This window comes from Semicossyphus pulcher, unplaced genomic scaffold (genome assembly GCF_022749685.1).
Source record: "Semicossyphus pulcher isolate SPU_LCO1_2020_fin unplaced genomic scaffold, fSemPul1.0.p SCAF_22, whole genome shotgun sequence".
In the NCBI taxonomy this organism is placed as follows: domain Eukaryota; kingdom Metazoa; phylum Chordata; class Actinopteri; order Labriformes; family Labridae; genus Semicossyphus; species Semicossyphus pulcher.
Genome location: NW_027211696.1, coordinates 18,990,057 through 19,011,159, shown reverse-complemented (window position 1 = coordinate 19,011,159; position 21,103 = coordinate 18,990,057). Strand labels below are relative to the sequence as shown.

Genomic DNA, 21,103 nt, shown 5'->3' with positions numbered 1-21,103 from the left:
CTTTTGGAGCCAGCCTCAAGTGGTCATTCCTGGAACTGCAGTTTCTTCATTTGCTTTATTTTTCTATCAAATTAAACTCCAGATTCTGGATATTTCTTGGTCGGGACTTGTCATCAAATTCACACCCTTCATCCAAATTGGTCACTTCATGATGCTGACGGACAAAAGGCTAAAGAGGCTAAAACCCTGTTAGCATCGAGGCATAGGCATTAAAATCCCAGCACAGCTCTGCCTTGGTCTTAAAGAGCTGCTTTAGTCCTCCGTCAGCTGTAAAGAACCCAGAGGAGACAGCGAGGTGAACATGCTGTGTAAGGAGGGACGATGCTGGCGGTTACATAATGGCCCGTGGGGAACACATACATCTCAGAGGAGGGATGATGAGGGAGCAGAGAGACCGGAACAATAAACATTAAATGTGCCTTCATGACCTCAGATGCTCCACAGATAACAATACAAGTCGGCACTGGTGCTGCACATAGAGCACATGCTCATAATGGGCTTCACCTGATACCTGCTCACACACCTGAGGTCTGGAGGTTTAACGTCAGAGGGTGACGCAGTCTGAATACTCTCCTCACATGAACTCCTCCACAGACAATGCTTCATGTGTGGCACGGAGAATAATACATGAGGCTGAACGACGGGTTACAGTTCTTTAATGGCAAAATAAATTAAACCTCGATGGTTATACCGTGTACACAAGCAGCTATAATGTTACCTGTGATTACACAAGAAGAGTAATATGGCCGTCTCCTACAGGCAAACAATGCGTTAATGTGCACATTTATGAGTATGATCCGACACGACAAGGACAACACAGTTCTTCTTTGATACAACTGACATGGATACATGATGGAAACTGAAAATATACAGTATTTTATTACACTCATGAATCATAGTCCCTAGTTCAGATCTGTTCACAGTGAGCACTGCAGCTGCCATCTCTCCGGCGTCATAAAACAAGGGAAACACATTTAAGGTTAGAGTTTACAAATAATCAGCATTTTTAAGCAATAATGGTACATAATAAAAAGTCATATAAAGTAGTTGTAAGCAGCTATAAAGACCTTTTTAAGTGTGTATCATGTATTTATAACTTCTTCCAGAACTGGACGGTGGTGTATAAACCGATAAAGAAATACAAAAACATGGAAGAACTAATAGAAAACAATAGAAAACAAAGGATTATAGGTTTTAATAACACTTAAAAATGTCCTTATATCTACTATTTATTCAACGTTTATATGACCCGACATATATTCCATGATATACTTCTCATAATGTTTGATTTGGAGGGCAGAAAGGTAAGTGCTACTGTCTCTTTAAAAGGTGTCTTGGGCTGCTTAATAAGGGAGGAGGAAATATGCAAAATTAAACAGATTTTACTGTATCGTAAAATTGCATCATGCCGGCATGTTTCATGTCTAAAATGCCTATTTAATACAAAACAAAATTAATTGCGGTTCTCCAACAATTGCCAGATAATTTGCTAATCTAAAAGTAACCGTGACAGAAACATCTGAGTCACAATTCTTTCCAACTAAGCTGCGTTAGTGTTGGAAGAAGATGAGATATACTTGCTTTTTAACCTTACGACTACTTACCGGCTGCATCATGAACGTAATCGTTCACATACTTGTCTCTGCACTACGCGTGTTACTGGAGGATACCTCTCGAGGGCGCACCAGAGAGCTCAGGCCGTATGCAACTACTGTATGTGCGGGATGTAAACAACAGACATGGCGACACTCAAGGTTTATGTTATGTTCATTCTGTATTCTCAGTGCTGCGGCTCATGCGACTGATGACCAGTGGACAGAACACACCATCTGCAACGTCCCACTCCGTCCCACTCCGTCTCTCCAACATGTTCCTCCGTACACGGACGTAACATCCCGGACTTGTTTCCATTTAGTTTTGCAGGTTTCCACGTCGACTTCTAAAACAGAACTTATCTGTCTGCAGCTGTTTGACAGGCATGTTTGTCTCTGTGCAGTGGCAACGACACATCGTACAGATATGGATAATTGCGGACTTTTCTGCCGTTGCTGTCCCTGTCACATCCCCTCTGCCTCTACACTGCCCCTACTGCTCATGTGCATACCACATCTAGCGTTCATGCATCGTTAAAAGCAAGTATATCTCCGGCTTTAAGTTTCACAGTTGAATAACACAAAACCAATCGAAGGACAGGACAGGTTCACATTTTTTACGGTTTGTCTTAAAATAATTTTCGTCTTTGTGTACCTTGAAACAGTTTTTGGTTGTTGCAATCATTCCTATTGTTCATAGTGGACTTTAGGAGATATCTTCCTAATGTCCTTCTAATGCAAGTGATGGGGGACAAAACACATAGTCCCCATTTAGTCCAAAAACAAGTACAGGTGTGTATCAAGAGTTTCTGCTTTTGACTGAGACACCTGCATCATTTTTTAGCATCCTCTAGGAATAATTTGCTGTTATTTAGTGACTGTTTTGTTAAAAGGTTTTTTATAGTATTCTTGTGTTTTGTCAGTCTGAATGTTACATTAATTTGCAGTGCATTGAGCTCTCTAGAGGGATACTAACAAGGGGAGGTAATTCTGCACAAAATAGAGTCTCACTATCAGTCAGATTAAAGGAGCCTTATATCAGCTTTAAATAAACTCTTGAGCACATTCTTCTTGATCTCTTATATTGGAAAAATGGCCGGCATGAACATAAGGAAAGATTAGGGCAAGCAAAAACAGTTTCAACACATAACTAGACTACCTTTAACACCTATAAGACGACCTTTGTTTGCTTTACTTTCAAACTTATAAAGAATAAAATATATTTAAAGGTCTGTGACCTGATTTAAAGTCTGCTTTGTCGATGATGTGTCCTCTTAACTCAAAGAACCCAAAAGAAGTGATATAAACTGGATATTCAAAGGAAGCAGAAACAAAAAATGACTGAACAGAGCGTTCAAAGATTCACATTATGATGTGCAGTCGAAAAAGTTTAACTGGTGTGAAATAGTCCTCCATATGAAGAGTACACGTCCTTTAATCCCCAAACTTTATGCGACTCAGAAAGTTTGTAGTCAAGATCAAATCCTGTTGGGTCCAGCTTCCATTCTTCACCTTGGTTACTTACAGCATATATAAAAGGAATAATTGGATAAGGTTGATAAATATTTGAAGAAAAAGCTGAGGATACTGTCACTGTAATGCAGCAAAGTTTGAAATGAGAAGGTCCATATTTATTCCTGGTGAGCCACAGCAGACACAACATCCTTAAAATATAAGTTTCCAACGAGGGAAAGTCCTCATCGTCTCATATCCATCAGTCCATCAGAGTCCCTGAGGGCAGCGCAGTGGCGGCTGTGGCCCGGTGTTTTGGGAAAGGTTGATGTTCCCAGAGGGAAGGGCAGGGAAGGCAAACGGGTCAACAACACCGTTCAGGGGACCATCCGGGATCTGTGGAACAAAAGAGCGGAAAATATAATGATTATCTGATCATTATCCGGAAAATTGAGTTAATGTCTGTAATCTTCATAAGCCAGCAGCCAGTTAGTTTAGTTTGGCATTGAACCTGGAAACAGGGGGAAACAGTTAAGCTAACTAGCTAATGTCTCATGGACAACTTTTCTATCAAGCTTGGTGCCTGTTTGTTTTACCACAAAATGCTCCTTAGGAGTTGTTGATTTTCCTATTTAAAGATATTAAATGCTAATTATGGCTAATGTTTAAACAGATTGTAATGTAACTTCCCCTAACAGCCTGTGGACCGAATTTGGAACAGTTTTACCAAAAGACTTGATGTTTTCGTGCGTATACGAGTGTCCTACCCCTTCTGCTTACCTACAGCGAAAACAGTGTGCAAGACTAGCTAATGTTAGCTTATAAGTACAGTGTGCTAACACCAACAAATGACACTCACTGATTACTACAGACTCAAACACAAAGAACAATAACTTTTTATCGTATAGATCATTAGGAATGTAGCCGACCTTGGGGGGGTCCCATTTGCTTGGTTTTGGTAGCTAATATATTAGCTTGCTTTGGGATGTTTTTTTCTTTTCTTTTGATATAGCAGATAGCACAGTGTTAATCTGGCTGTTAAAATTAGCTAGCTTGCGGTTTCAAATTACTAGCTAACGTAACCAAACTACCAACACTAGATCCATGTAGCATAGCTAAGTAACGGCTATCTGGCTAGCCTAAGCTTGTTAGCTAGCTACAGTTATTGCTAACAAATTTCGATCTGAGTGGACTTTTTTAGTTTAGATGTAACTAATTACTTTACCAGCTAAGATGATCCATGATACTGACTTATAACTTTAAGAGTGTTGACATTAGCCAAAAATAAGTGATGTAGCTAATGGTACAAAGGAAAGGTTTGAAACTTACTCACAGGGCTTATCGTGCTGAAAAAATCCTCTAAGTTGTGGATAGCAACGACTTTTTTAGCTAACATTACAAAGCAACCAACACCAGATCCATGCAGCGTAGCTAAGTTACAGCTATCTGGCTAACCTAAGCTAACAGCTTGCTACCATGATCGCTATCTGAGTGGATTTTTTTAGTTTGCATGTTTAACGAAGTACTCCACCAGCTAAGATGATCCATGATACTGACTTATAACTTTAAGAAAGAGTGTTGACATTAGCCAAAAATAAGTGATGTAGCTAATGGTACAAAGCAAAGGTTTGAAACTAACGCAGGATGCTAACTTACATTTACAAATTGCACAAGCACCTGGAAGTTTACTGCAATTCACTTAACAGCCACCTCTGTCATAAAAAAAGCTATTTCTGGAAAATTCTTCTGGTAAGTTTAATTTTTTGTGTGCACAGACTTAAATCTATGCTTTTTCATCAAAGGACAAGATGTTCTCTAAAGCAGCGATGATTAAACCTGGAGAGTTTCATCCACATTCAAGTCTTGGACATGCTCCAACTATCAGTCCCATAAGATAATGGATGTGACGTCTGAAATTACTCTTCTCACTTCACATCTCTATGTGTTTTGGGACAGCTGAGATGAAGGAGAGGCTTATCCAAACAGGGCAAGAACTGCCTGAGGCCTTTATGTGTTTTCCGAGACAAATTAGAAACATCTGGACAAACAGTTGTGAAGGACTTGTACCAGTAATCCTGAAAGTGGAGCCAGACTTGCATCATAATTAAATTTCAATCAATTTCCTTCCAAAATGACCTTGAAATTACCTAAATTTTGTTTCTTACAGCAGATATTTTACCTGAGCTTCACCGTTCCAACAGAAGAATGACGACTGTAATGATGCGTTTCCATTGGGGTATTCTGATTGAGCTGCCCCCAAGCTTGGGTTGTCTGCACTCAAATGAACCAAACTGATGTTGCCTATATCCGTACAAGTATTCATGCAAGCGTTGGAACTAGACGGCTGCAACGCCCCCTGATCAACGACCCCGACCGCCATGCCCGGATGAGACAGGGTAAAGGGAGCGTTTGTGTGGGTTTGTGTGGGTCCTCTGGATCTCGCAGGTCCCAGGAGAGGTCCGTTCTGTCTGATTGGAACAGTAGTTGCATTCAGTATGTGACCTTCTCTTTTTTCATACATGCAGCTGCCGGATAATCGCTGCATTTGTGGTTGGTGTGACTGAGCCGTTGAGTTCACGCTGCCCGGTGTGTGCGAGGAATGTGTCAGTGTGTGATGGTGAAAACTCTGTGGCAGCTGCTGTTGTTGCCACGCTGAAGGGCTCTGAAATGGTTGCCCCATATACGTCTGTTGGGAACCAGTGTGGTTTAGCGTATGTTGTACTCTTTGGTCCGTCGCTTCCAAGCCAGATTGATGGATATTGTTTTGTACAAGTGGAATCCATGACGGTTGTGTCACTGCAGGCTGTGACTGAATGGCATGGAAGGGTTGTGTTGAAATCATCTGGTTGCCACAGTGCTGACTGCTGCCACTTGAATGCCACAATGAAGAGGTGCGTCCCTGGGGGGAGTTGCGACACTGTGTGGGTGTGGCCCTGTTAGACCCAATCTGGGACGCACCTTTTAGTCCAGAACAACCGCCAAGAATATCTCCAAGCAGAGTCTGATCTGTATCTGTCATTGGCTGCACATTATTGGAAAAGAAAGAGCCAGGATTCTGTCCCTGAATGGACAAACTGTTCCCGGAAACATGACTTGCATTTTGATCCAAACCCTCGACAATCCCACCGGTCTCTCTCCTCAGAGCCTCCTCTACATACGAGAACACGTCACTAGCAAGGATGCGGTTTAGGTCCCTTGATGCGTCCTCCCTCTCGTTGTTCACCCTAACGAGAGTGTTCTCCCAGTCCCTCAGCTCTGTGTCCTCAACCTCAAGACCCTCTATCCCGCCATCCCCAATATCCTCCAAAATCTGCTCCAACGAGTCGATCATGGCTTCCGATGCAAGGTCCCCTCTGATGGACCTCTTCTGTGAATCCTGGATCTGGCCCGGCACGCTGAGCAAAGCATGGCTGTCCAGAAAGGCTTGTTCAAACAATGGCTGTTCGTAATCCTGGTCCTCAATTTGGTTGAGGATTGGGAGCTGTGGACTTGGATTCTGTGGCTGGGTGTAAACAGAGTGGTCCTGCCGGCGAAGGGATCCCAGGAGGGAGGCGGGGTCCAAGGGTTTCTCAGCTTGGGGCTCCGTGGGGCCCGGTGCACCTGCTCCAGGAGGACCAGACATGGAGAACTCCAGGGAAGTGTCGTACAAGACTCCTTCACCGGTGGCGAGGTTGAAGGGGAGCTGCTGTCTCCTCTGGTGCAAGTGTTCCTCTCCTTCTTCATTTCTACAGAAACAAGCAGAGGTTAATATTAATGCATAAAGTAGGAATGTCCTTGGATTTGGAGACAATCCAGGCCTTCTCATAAGCAGATATATTGACTTATTTTGAGCCCAATCTGATCCCTGGATTTTGTGCTCCATCACTTCCATTGGACGCATATTTGGGAGGGAACTACTGAGACCAACTGGCGCTCAACTATTGTTCTTTGACATATTTGAACTTTGGTGACGCTATCCTATAAGAGTGATTTTAGTAAGAATTTCTCTTGTGGAACGATAAAGTTGGCGCTTACGTGAGAGCTTTCTGGCGAGCGATGATGAAGTCCGGTCTCCCTCCCTTGAAGACCACCCTGGCGGTGGCCTGAACCCACAACCAGTGTCCTGTTTTCGTCAGCAGCCTGAAGAACGTGAAGCCGCTGTCTCCGGTCTTGATCACTGCGGACGGAGCAGGTGGACAAAACAAGCGTTTAACGAACACAAAGAACTGAGACGTAGGAAGTGTTACTGGTGTCTAGTAGGATCACTCACTCCTGAGGTGGTTGTCGGCGCAGTACATCATGTCAGCAGCGTGGATGAACTGATAGCCGGAGCCTGTTTTGATCATCTCTATCTCTGTATACCCTAAAACCAGCTTCCCCCTGAAAAAACAAAACACAAACTCTTATAAAAGCTCCTCTAGGACCATCAAAAAGATACTGAGAGATTGACTATGAATGCCGACCTGGTGTCTATGCCCGTGGGAGCAAAGTCCATACTGTGTTTGGTCTGGAAAATGAGTGTCTTGGTTCTGATCTCCATGACTGAAGGAGGCAGTACGGGTGTAGCGATAGCAAACAAAGCCAGCTGAGGAGGAGGAGCCGCAGTCCCAGCAGCCTCTGTGCTGCCCTGCAGATGGAGGAACTTCAGACGTCCGTTGAAGTTTAGAGCCTGAAGTGGAGGAGAGAAATTAGCACACAGATGTAGCCTGACAGAGCTGTTAGCACGGATGTCGACTCTTAGAACAATTGCGTTCTTTACTGTACCAGGAATCCGGAGGTGTTGTCCAGGAGGCAGCGGAGGCGACAGCAGAAGCTTCTTTCCAGGAAGGACGAGTTCTCTGGAGGGATGTACTGAGGCAGCAAGCCCACAGAGCTGCTCGAAGCTTTGCTGCCTGACTGTCCGTCTGCACAGAAACAACAAATAACCTCAAACCAGCGTGTCTCTGTTCTGTACTGCAACTTCTAGCTTAAGCAGCATTTAATATTAAATCACCACAGAGCACAAATGGCTAAGGTGAGCAAGAAGACCCAGAAACGAAAAGAAAGACTACATCTGATAGAACACGTTTTACATTTGTGACAGGTAGATAATGATGAGTTGACGTCATACCTTCTGCCCTCATGTCTGAGTCATTCTGGCTCGGGTTGAGGGCGAAGTGGAGCTGACATCTGAACATCTCTCTGTCGTCCATGTGAACGAGATCGTACACACTCTGGTGGACCACATCGGACTGACGACACAGGAAGAGAGGAGTTAAAATTTGAGGTACGTGCTTTATTTGACAGATTTAGTTACCTTAGGGCTCTGCACACCTACACAGACAAATATTGCTACTTTTACTTAAGAAAAGCATCTAAATACTTCGTCCATCACTGGTACAAAGAGAGATATTTAGTGTCTTTGATTTTAAAGTTTCACCTGATGGAAGCCCAGGAAGTCCTTGATGGTCGGAGACGTGTAGAAGACCGTGCCGTCAGTCGTCACAACCGACACAAAGCCATTTAAAGCCTTCAGAGATAACGGAAAGACAGCATGACACACATGCACGCTGTCAAACTCAAAACTGTGCGTGCATGCAAAGCAGTGTTTTGTGCCTGTACCTGCAGAAGGAGATCTCCCTCTGAGAAGCTGACTCCATCCAGGGACACAGACTGTCCATTTCTGCCGTTTGCAGAGACGGGAGGAGGCGATCTCTTCTGGAGCGTCGCTGCAAGACACAAAAATACAAACAACTCAGTCAAAAATATAAAAGAGCGATTGATTTCAGATGTCCTGACGTGGCCAGAAGGGATAATGGTAAGCTTAGAAGAGGAGAGAAACAGTAACGCAACACAAACTGAAAAGCTGAATACAAGTCATGATGCCTCTGAATGATCTTTTTACAAGCCCTGACATTGTTTAAAGGTCAGCTGATCCCATGACTGGACCAAAAAACATCTACTTACATACAATTTGAAGTAAACTGTCCACTAACGGCGTTTTTTGCTCTGGCAGCGCCCACGACCTCAATTTCAGAGCGCTTCTCACCGGCGCTTACTGTTGCTAGGTCACGAAAGTTGTCTGGCAGCACTTCCGCTTCCCTCGGTAGTGACCGTTAAGTCTGTTTTAAAGCGCTCTGTGTGCTTAATGTTTGCTTTCATTCACGGAAATTTTAATGAATTGTCCTGCCGTTAGCAGCAGCTCTACACCTGGAAATTGTACCCTTGAAAAAAGAAAGGATTAGCTCCTCCTCCGCCATTGTTGTTGACAACAAGATACCTGAAGTCCTGCAACTTTTTAATTTTGATTAGTTGCCGAGCGAGAAATGACATTGACTAGCGCAGGGGTGTTACAAAAGTTTAACTATTTTCAACCATCGACTGTATAAAAAGATGGACGACATGACAGCTCCCGAAAAGTGAAGCCAAACCCTCTATATCGCCCCCTGCTGACTGGTTGTAGTACAGGTCATAAAGCCCGCCTCCTCCATGTTAACAGATGGGACATGAGTCAAACTATAAAATCAAAATACACGTCAAATACATTTTTCTCAAACATGGTTTCTGTCATTATAGTTAGTTCTTATCATGCTGATTTATGTCCAAGTGTTAATTTTTCTGACAAGTTTATTTTTAATGAGTTATTTGATGCTATAAAAAGGGGGCGTGGCCTCATGATTGACAGCTCTGTTGACAAATGGGGCTCCTGCAGCGTTCTGTTCCTGAGTAGCAGAGTAGAGGAGGAACGGCGAGAGGAGACGTAACTAACACTAACACTACAGTCATTGAACTTCACATCAGCGTGAATATCTGCTTCAGACCGACACAAGAAGCTGTTCTGCTGTTAAACACGTCGACATGCGAGATCCTTGTCTTTTGGTAAGTTAGAAGGGGGAGAGTGAGCTTCTGGTGACGAAGAGCCCAGGAGGAGGTTGTGTTGTTGACAAAATGCAGGAAAAATCCTTCTTATTGTACCTTTTAAAACAAATATTTACACATAATTTCCCAAAATCTGTAGCAAATAACTCCATTCACCTTTCATTCTTCGTATCAAATATTGGTCAGGCTTGTTTTTTTGGTTTGTTGTTCGTGATTTACGTGAACAAACTTTGAGTTTCAGCTGTTTTGAGATGTTTTGCATGGAGCTTCAGGCATTCATTGAATCTGAAATCACATTTTTCTCAGGGCCTGTTATTTACAGCATCAGTTTTCTGCTATTGTAGCCAGTTAAGCTAGCACAAGTGTAATTGCTGAAGGTATTCTAAGGTAACAAACACAACAATTCATATTTTTACACAAATAACGACACACCTATAAATATTACATTCAATTTCTGCCAATATTCCTGCAGATTGATCCCCTGCATCTCACACACGGGTCCTTTAAGACTCGTCACTACACGCTCGACAACATTCTTGCCAAAGCAAACAAAAGCACGACACTGTAGGTATCCAGTGTGTTTCTACAACACACACCGCCTGCGTCTTCACTGCATCCCTGCTTGTGTTTCACTGGTGTATTTGTGGAGCAGAGTATCAGTGACGTCCTACAGGCCAAATGAGATCTGTCTGTTTATTGTGCATTAGCTGCAGAAGAAGCTCTCCACTATGAGCTCGAGATATTTGCAGAATTGCTGAAAACAGGGGCTTTCTGCAGACGTCTCCACACAAGGGGAGTTTTATTTTGCTCAAACAGGATGGAACAGTGTTTTTCCTGATGTGAGTTTTCAGCAGAATCTTGTGTAATCTAATCTGTGATCACTGGCATTCATTCAGTTAAGTAATACCTCCTTTCCTTTCCCTACAGTAATGACTCTATGGCACGCTAACAAACTTCCCAACCCTCCCTCCCACCGCTCTGCCTCCCCTTTTTAAAACAAACGAGCTGGATCTGCCTCTCGTCCCAGGAATTTGCCCTGTCATCTCGGTCAAGAGCGGCTCGCTCCACACTCAGACGGCTGAGAGAATCTCCAGTTTGTTATTACAACACGAACTGTAGCCGGCTCAGGGGATCTGCTCGAGCTGCTGCAATACATCAACATGTCTTCGGGTCTTAAGCTCGGTGTGATGCCGAACAAAAGGACACAATAAGCGGCGTGCAAAAAGTGGTTGTACGAGTTGAAAAGTTTCCTTGATAGTCAAAGCTTTTAACCCGCATCTGTAATCTGACCTCCTCCCTTCACTTCCATCCTTTCCTGCCTCCCTTCCTTTCCTCCCCCCTCTTTGTCTTCCTCCTCTACTCGGCACTGTGGAGTTTTCAAGGAAGAGGGTTCACACGTAGAGTCAGAGCATCTTGCCAAACAAAGATGCCGGCCTGCACAGCGGAGGGGACCTGATATGGAGCTGTAAGCCTTCCAACTCTCCGGGAACAGCTACAAAGGGAGGCCTCACCTACCTTCATATCTGTGAAAGTAAAACAATCTCAAACAAAGAGTTGAAGCTGTGTTTTGGAAAGACTCTCGTGCATACAAACACGCCTGACTATGCACATGACATGTGCATGTAAACAGGAAGTAGATATTTCTACTCGTTGGTAGTTTAGCTGAAGAAAATACTACAAATGATGACTAAGGGCAGTTGCGTGTGTGAATGCCAACAGCAAAATTTTTACCCCGACTTCATGCAGCCTCCGAGTAAAATGTCAGCAAGATGTCGGGGTGAGCCGATGTGTGAACGCAGCAGGTAACAGTCAGCGAGTAAGTAGACGGAAGATGTTTATATCATGTGACCGAGTGTGAAACCAGAAGAGCGACACTTAACAGGATGATTAAAGACGTCAGAGGTTGCAGAAGAAGGATCATTTACACGACTGCAAAGATGTCTGCAGACTGGAGAGATGAAGAGATTCAGGAGCTTTTGGCGGTGAGGGCTGACGCTGAAACAACAGCGTACTTTTTACGTCATGTCCTGCCTCATGAGACTCCGCCTCCTCTCCTGCGGTGAGGGACGTGTGTAAAAGGGCAACTCTGGAAAATTCAAGAGGCAGACTGTCTTGAAATTTTCTGGAAATTTGTCAGGAGTGCATGTGTGAAAATGGCTAAGCCTTTCACGCTCACATTCACACCTATGGGTAATTTTTACAGCTCTAAAAACCAGCTAATAACAAACAAGTCGAGGTTAAAGCCTCGTATGTGGCTGACCGCATCAGGTCACTGTGAGCTTTTGTGGGCGGTGTGTTACAAGGACTGTCCTCATGAGGCCGATGACAACGTGTTTGAAAGCAGGTGCGCGCTCAAACGATCAGCGGAGGAGCAGCCCCGCCTACTCCCCGAACAAAGTATCCAGAGCCGTCTCTGGCTCACTCGCTCACTCAGTCAGTCACATACAGACCCCGGCGGTCAGCCAATAATATGGCTGAGTCTGGAGTGTCTGCTGCCCGAGGGTTATTGTTATCATGCTGTAGCTCTGTTCCTTTTGGGCGAGAGTAGCTAGAAGGGTCAGAGGTCACTGAACTAACGCTAATTGTTGCAAATTAGCTTGAATTATTTTGTGCAGCTCAGTCCCGGCCACTTTTTTGTGACCGTTTAAAAAGCCACAAAGAACTTATTTTTTGTACAGCCTGTGGGAGGAAGCCGGAGTACACGTACTCCACACAGAAAGGCCAATATGTCTTAAAAACAATCGCGAGTGAGTGGCTTAAATCGTGATTTAAAAGGAGAGGAGTCAGAAGTGCAAAATTTCAAGAGGAAATGTAACACAGAAGTTAAAAATAGTTTAAAATGTAAAGTAATTCACGCTTGTACTTGAGTAAAGTACACTGAACACTCCACCAATAACATTAAAAAATGTACCAAATCATGCAGCTTTTCTGCTTCAATAACGCGACAGATATGCCTCCACATCCAACCAGAAGGTGCTTTTATGCCCTGAGCAGAAATACAGCTGGAGCTAACGACGGCTCTGACCTCACCGTGACCTTGTTCACCCTCCTTATCTACAAACAGGAAGCAGCTCTCCAGCCAGACACGGCCCAAACAACCCCTCCCCCCTGCGGTGTCAGACTTCCTGTGCAGGTCAAACTCTGGACTCTGTTGCTACGGTGACAGAGTTTCACCATGGTAACCTTTGCTCTTGGTGATGGATGCAGCAGCAGACCTCACCTGGGACGCGTTCAGAGCTCAATGAGGGGAACAACAGGCAGGTCTGTGCGCGGTTTGTTGAGGGTTCACTTCTAATACATCTATTGCACTACTGTTTAGAAGCCAATATACACTCCACTTTATCTATATGTCCCTTTTAGTTACTTTAATACTCAGCAGTTTGTTGGAATTAGCTCCAAGATTTGAAATAGTGACATCAGCTTTGGACACGTTAACATTAAACAAAACAGTGTTGCTTGACGACAGCTTGTGTGTGATGTTGGCTGGAGGAACATCAAAGTTGAGAGGAGATAACTCGTTGACGTTATGATGCACGACCGCGCGTGGCAGAACGAGCTGATGCAGATAGAGTCTTCATCAGATAGGCCTCGAAACGGACTTATTCCTCTGATACTGCATCTCTAAACTCCTGTTTTTATTGCCCTTTATTGTAAACACTGATTCACGCTCAATATTTAACATTGACTCGTCTTTATATTAAAAAATCAGCCCTCTCTGGTCTCTTTAAAGGCGGGTTATTGTGTTCAAACGTCCTCATGCACAAACACTTCCATCTTTCAGGAGCCCTCATGTCGTGCCACTGTGCCTCAGAGCCTCCCCCCTCCTCCCTCTGCATCCCCCCGCTGCTCCATCAACAGCGGTGATCGTCCGGCTGATAGCAGAGCCACAGAGGCACAGAGTCAGGGGAGAAGCCTGCTGGACTCTGCGGCCACAATGGCTACGCTAACGTACCAATTTAGTTAAAACCAGGCTTATATTTAGGTCCGTTTGAGACGGCAGCTGGTGGAGGGATCTTGGTTTGTGATCTGAACGTCTCAAACTATTTTTCCACATTAAGGGCAGTTAACTGGTCATGAGGAGGATGCTCTGCCAGTTAAAACAGTTAAAGATGTCTTCTGTGGCTGTTCAGGGAGATCAGGGACATGGAAACTGATGATGTCATTGTGATGTCATCAAGATAAGGCTTGGAGACTACAGATTTCAGGAGTTGAAAAGATGTGGGAGATTAGCAGGCAGGGAGGATCGAATGAAAGAGGCAATTGAGTTGCATTATGGGAAATGTAGGATCCAGCATTTCTCGATTTGAGAGACACTAGGGACTAAAAATAAGGACATTTCTGCATCTGCTGCTCCGATTTTGAGCTTTACTTTGAAAATCTAAATCTCAGTTGAGTCTTACAGCTTTACTGAAGTGCAAAATGTAAATGTTTGCAGCCTGATATCAAAGTTTTGTTGCAACAATGAGCTCATGCAGGGTGGCAAACCTTCAAGGATAAGTCTGGTGATATTCTATATCTTTCTTTATAATCAACAAATCCCATTAAAAGACCCAAACCAATAATTTGTCGGTCTCCATATTCTTAAACACTATTAGGGGTCAGTTTAGCTCAGCGGTTAAATCATGCGGCCCATGTACAGAGGCTACAGTCCTTAACGCGGCGGCCCTGGGTCCGACTCCCACCCTCAGCCCTTTGCCGTGTGGCATTTCCACTCTCTCTTCCTCTGTCAACACTATCCACTGTCCTCTCTCCATCTGCCATCGCTCTCAATAAAGGCATAAAAACGGCAAAAAATACATTTTAAAAATGTATATTGAAGCTGCAGTTCTGGACTTTCAAGCCCTTGCCAAAGCCCATCACCACCAGGTAAAGGAGGGAACAACCGTGGAAATTAAGTAGGCTACAGGCACTATCGTGAAAAAGGTGCTAAAGAAAGGTTTATGATGCTCCAGATACAAAAGGCAATCAGCGTTAAGAAGAGGCATTGCAGCTAACAAAAGAAAATGATGGACGTTGGGGACAAACATGCATAAACATCGGTGTAGCTCTTTGTTGTAGGAGGGCGCTGGAAGGTCGAGGAAAGGAAACAGCTTTCCTCGACTTTGTGTTTCTTACATTGCAAAGGGGCAGCTTTAAATACTCCTTAAATATGTCAAATTCCCCCCTTCCTCTGGGGATCAATAAAGGATTATCTTATCTTGCTTACTACAGCAGATTTAAGTCTTGCAAAATAGTCACAAATATTTGGTTTCTTTTTTTGTTTAATGGCAAAAGGGGGCGCTGGTTTAGTTCAGCGGTTAAGGCCCTTTGTTGCATGTTGTCCCAGCTCTCTCTCTATCCACCGTCCTATCTAGTCAAGACAAAGGCCAAAAAGAATATTTTTAGTTTATAACTTTCACTCAGTGAGAAGGCAATGCTGCTTTTGTTGGGGACTATTTTCAGTGGCGATGTGTTTTTACTCTCTGTTTTTAAAGACATCTATGGAGGCACAGAGGAAGTCTTTGGATACACTCACAATACTTCTCACAATACGTAGATACATTCATTGTTGTTGTTTTTTAAAAGATCATTTCTATTTAAAGGACAGCTGAAGAGAGACAGGAAATATCTGGAGAAGAGATTGGTGTATGACATGCAGCAAGGAGCCGAGGGCAGGAGGCGAGCCCGCGGCACTGCACTGAGGACTGTGGCCTCTGTATACGGGCCGCATGCTCTACCAACTGAGCTAAACCAGCGCCCTGGGTTTGTTCTTTAATAGATTCTGTTCCCTGTAAGAAAATAAATATCACAAGACTTATACTGGAAAAATACCTTAACTTGTGCTTAATGCATGCATGAATCTCCTCTTAAGACTTATAAAATATGTGATTCAAACATCACTTAAGTTCAAGCTTTACTGACACTTTGAGTTAAAGTAAAGTTAACTATCATTTTAGCAACACTTCGTGACATACTGAAGGTGTAAGGAACCAGCTGCAGCCTTCTCCTGTGTGTGTGTTTGATCAGCGTCAGAATAAAGACCTACTGTTCCCCTCTGCAGGTCTCATGTTGCTCTGCCTTGACTCCATCTGCCCCGCAGCACACTCTCCTGTTTCCCTGCCAGTGGGGCGACTGTTCATTATGCACAGTGTCGGGTTCCCTTTCTGACACCCCAAACACTCAGCGCTCAGCCACAAAAATGTCTGGAGCTGCATATTTGCACACCTGACACACACAACCTGTCTCTCACTTTCAATGTTAGACACATTTGGCCTTTCCCTCGTAACCTTTAGAGCTCACTGACCGTGGAAGAAGCTCTTGACCTTGAGGTATCCCACGCTGAGCCGCAGCACAGACAGCTTGTCAAGGCGACCTCTGACCTCCTCGGATAAGGGCAACATGCCGGTGAGGCGGTCCAGCTCCACATTCAGGCGGTCCCTGTGTCTTTTGGACGGGTTTGTCTTGACAGGAGGAGGCTTTGCACTTTAAAAACAACACAAGACAAAGAGGATATATTCAGTGTCAGAGATGCTGCCTGCTAAAACATGTCCGCTCTGTTTGACAATCTGCAGCACACACAGGAATTTCCATCCACGGCTGAAGTGGGAGTCTTTTGATACTCGGCAGATTTTTCATATCCTGTAACAAAGCGGTGCATCTGAACTGTAGGAGGCCTGTGTGTGTCATACTGACTCTTCTCGTTCACGAAAACAATACGTGCCCTGAAAATTCCAGTGTTGAGTTGCTGAGAGACGAAGTCGGCCCAAATAAACTCTAAACCACACCAAACAAAGCTTCAACTTCCTGGTTCAAGGGCCAGCAGAGGATGAAAGTGTGGTTCATACTTTTGTTATTACAAGACAGGAAAATACACAGAGATGTTGGTTAGCTCATTCAGAGTACTCAGTATAAAATAAGCTTATAATCCATTATAATATCATACATTTGATTTATATAGCACCACTTGAAACACAAAGTGCTTTACAAGATGTAATAAAAACTGTAGACAAACAGTAATAAAGATAACGATGAAAACATTGGGGATACGTTAGCCCACAACTCAACAAAAATATGACTTAATTCGAGTCGTTTTTAGACATTTCAATGCTAAAATGTTAAATATTATACCTTTAACATCCAGTTTGTGTCACTACATGAATACTACAAAGTCTCTATAGTCATGTTAGCCTCTCTTAGCAGAGCTGAGGCACAGCAGAATTGAGCTAAAAGCCAACGTTAGCATGCTAAAACGCTCGCAACGACAATGCTAACATGCTAATGTTTTCCAGTTCTAATATTTAACACGTTCCAATTTAAGCATGTTAGCACAGTAAAATGTTCTGATAGCATTCAACACTAAGTACATGTGAGGCTAATGGGTATGTCTTTAGATTTGCAGGACGTTAAAGTATTTGTTAGCTTAAATGTTAGCCTGTTGTTGCTGCTAGCTAAAACACTGGTAGGTTTAAAGACAGTATGACAGCACTTGAATGTCCGTACACAATATCGTGGCAATCCAGCAAAGAATTGTTTAGATATTTTACTCAAAAACACAAATATAAACTTCAGGGGATGTTTTAGTAAAGGTCAAAGTCAAAAGGTTAGTGGCTGTCATTTTCTGGGGACCATGGCAAAGCCCTAGCTAGCGAGTATGGTGCTTTAAATTAGAGGGAGAAATGGAAGCTAGTAGCGCTAACAGCAGTAACAACACAGAGCCAGACTACATAAAGTTCCTGTCTGTGGACTACTAACATCTGTTTCTGATTTCATTTAGTCTAAATTACAGCAACATTTAACATTTTTCCCTCCTGACTCGCTGCTATCCTGGCTGAACAATCAAGAACCAAATTCTCCCCAAACACAGTGTTACATCATATTTGGAGACAGCGTGTTTCTGTTGATCTTCCACTTGGCCTGTGCCATTGTTACTACAAATTTACCACAACATAATTCCTCTCCGACATGTCGGGACACGCAGCAGCTCTGTGTGCCATCCCTCCCTCACTAAACACGCGGAGATCTAAGAGCAGAGATGGAGGGGAAGAGAAGAGAGAACAAAGGAGGGCAGGAATGAGGAGGTGAAGTGAAGTGAAGAGAGAGCAAAAAAAAGGAGAAGACGCAAATACAGAGTGAAAAAGTAAAGAGGTTCAGTCCTGTCAGCTGCTGAATTATAACAGGGTACAAAAATGCTAATATGCACAATGTGAGCACTATATTTGTCCATATATTGCATCCTTGTATTTCAGAACATTACCAGAAACACTGCTAATAAAGTGACTAAATTAAGCTACAAAACACTGAATATCCACTGGACATCACTTGAAGTAAAGTTTTAAAAAAAGAAAGTTATCAGTAATTCTTCATCTTGTTTTGCAGGATGATCCAGGTGGTTTTTAGAGGTGAAAAGTACAATTTTATGGGTTCTTTTATATAAAGCGAGTATTTCCATGTTATGCTAATTCTACAGGAGTTTATAAAGTAACTAAAATAATGATCAACACCTTTAAACGTAAATAATTTTATCCAATAATACAGAATATATTGTTCAGAAATGGATCACTCTGTATGAGTACTATTTTGGTACTCAAAAATTGTACTTCAGTGTAGTAAGTGTGAGTGCCGACATGTACATACACATACAGCGGCCAATTTGAGTACCTTTACTGTGAATTTTTAAGTACATTTTGATCTAAATATTTGCATTTTTTAATCTATGAATGCAGTGCGTTTACACTTGAGTATTTTAATGGTATTACTAGTCGAATATACAGTTGTGGAGGAAATTTTAAGATATCTTACTGAAGTAAAAGTGCTAAAATCACACTGTAAAAATTAGGGGTGTCAGAAGATATCGATACATTTGGGTATCCTGACTTTATGTTTCGTGATACCCAAAAAGACTGATTAAAAAAAGTTAATAGGGAAAAATGAAATATCTTTTGTCTAGATTTAACTGACTTTGACTTTTGTGGAAGTGTTGGGTAGTTTTATTTATAGAAAATGTTGGTAGTTTATTTTGTTTGTGTTTATTGTGTGTGCAAAAATCTTAATTTGTAAAGTAACTTCTATCCAAGCTATCAGATAAATGTACTATTACTCTGCAATTTAGAAGTAACTTTATTTAAGAAGAGTAGGACTCAGGTAAAGTGTAAGTACCTCAAGTTACCCCAATTTTTTCTGAGGTTTAGTGTAAGTTACACTTTCACTGCTTTAAATATCGATGCTTTAGTTCTTTTCCTACCATTATGAATTCAATGACTTATACTTGTGAAAGGGGAAATCTTCACAAAGAGATCTGAGGACGTTTCCCACCATCACCTGCTTCACTTACCTGACCTTATCTACTCCTGACGTCATCACCTTTGACATTCGCTGCAGGTAAAGTACCGGAAATCATGAATCACACTTGTGGAGCTAAAATAACAACTTGGCTGACTTTTTGTTTTGGAGGAAACACGAGGTGAATGTGACCGGATCGGCGTGATTAGTAATACTAGTAATTACACAATAATAATAATAATGAAGGTGGTGATGAGTGACTGATCCACCGACAGTGACCAGCTTTAACCCCGCCCACGCGGCACAGGCCTGTGGGTTAATGCATTGGCTACTTCATACCCTGCGGAGACATATAAGTAAAAAATATGACGTTTATACACATTGAAACTTACATTTTCTGAACGGGCTTCTTCCTCCTCTTCACCGCGTATACTCCACCATTTCCCGGCATGGTGGCTCTGAGATTTCCCCAAACTCTCTGTTTTCTTTCTCTTCAGAGAAAAATATGTCCAAACTTACATAAAAAAAGTTTGATTTCTTGAGTCTCCGGACACACCCTGAATGTTACACTCCAGCTAAACCTGTAAAATGCAGGTTATTTCACTTTAGTTCAGTTTACTCCGGCCCAAAAAAAGAAATAATCCACATCTGTGAAGTGTAGCGGGATTTTGCTGCGACCCTGTCGGTCAAAGACTAATTTTAAAAACTTAGTTTGCAGGGGAAGTACAGACTGTAGCACACACCGTAGCCAGTCCCCCGTCTGTGTCTTCTTCTGTTTCAGCCAATCAGGAGCGCTGTGACATCAGCTGTGGAAACTAGTATCTTTGTGTCGCCGCTTCTGATTGGTTCAAACGTTCACCTTTGTTTATCTTCCTTGTCCTCAACTGTAAAACACACAAACTGTACATGTAAGTGTATTCTGTCGCCTTTAAGTTATTCATTGAGGCTCGAGACAGCTTACACTGTTTACTTCCGGTTAACTTGTAACGTGTGACATGTCAGCTGAATATTACTTCGCGTTCTGGCTCTGCCATATTTTTCCCCCTCCAGAAAAATATTATTTAAGCTGCAACTCCATCCAGCGGCAGTGACAGTTATAGCATTTTCCATGCGGGGAGGAATACAATCAAATCAAACATAATTAATAAATCGCCTTAGGTGCATAATTTTGACACAAGGTGTTACATATCTATTAAACAAAAAAATAAGGAAATGATAATATAGGAAATAAAAACCCGATTAGAATATGGAAGAAAGAAATGAGTTTCATACCAGAAAGTACTAAATTGAGTCATAGCCTGCTTAGCGGTAAACTGAGGCTAACTAAGTACGGTTACAAGTATTGTATTTAATTACGTCAGATGGAAAAATCGTACTTTGTAGGCTACTTCACTACACTAACAGTTATTTTAGATGGTCCCTTATGCAAAGAGCTTCTCAAACAACCCACTTCGGTAGTATTTTCAATGCAGGGTTTGCATTACAGTGTGGAATTAATACTTTTACTTAAGTAAAAGGTCTGAATACTTCCTCCACAATTGTAAATAATCCAATATATATAGCCCTGCATTTATTATGTTCATTTGGATGAATTACGTTAGCATTAATAACAAATTATAGGTACTTAACGTTAGTTTGTGTTGGCCTACATGTACAAAAACTGTGCCAAAACACAATTTTGAAATACACTCGCCCTTCTCGAGTGTTACCCTTTTCTCCAACATTATTCTTTTACTCCACTACATTCAAAATTACTTTGAAAATACGATATTTGTCTGTAGTGTAGTGCAGGTATAAAGTAAAGTATAAAGAAGTCAAATAAAAGTTAAAATTCAGGAAAATACTTGAGGAACCAGAAGTGATGAAAGATAAAAGTGAGTTTTAATGTAGTGCTTTAATAATCAAATAATATCTACATTATAGCAAAATACATGATATCTCTGAATTTGACATAGATGAAAAAG

General features: G+C 42.5%; 1 protein-coding gene across 1 annotated transcript; it reads right to left on the bottom strand.

The window, feature by feature from the left end:
• Nucleotides 1-645: 645 nt before the first annotated feature.
• On the bottom strand, nt 646-19,817 carry LOC138601839 (aryl hydrocarbon receptor-like). Its single transcript, XM_069673095.1, has 11 exons — nt 19,532-19,817; nt 16,165-16,343; nt 8,625-8,731; nt 8,443-8,532; nt 8,134-8,254; nt 7,788-7,927; nt 7,487-7,692; nt 7,294-7,403; nt 7,059-7,200; nt 5,224-6,769; nt 646-3,440 (listed from the first exon to the last, which is right to left on the bottom strand). Exons 1-11 carry the CDS (start codon nt 19,588-19,590, stop codon nt 3,315-3,317), a joined length of 2,826 nt encoding a protein of 941 aa, XP_069529196.1. The 5' UTR covers nt 19,591-19,817; the 3' UTR covers nt 646-3,314.
• Nucleotides 19,818-21,103: the final 1,286 nt, after the last annotated feature.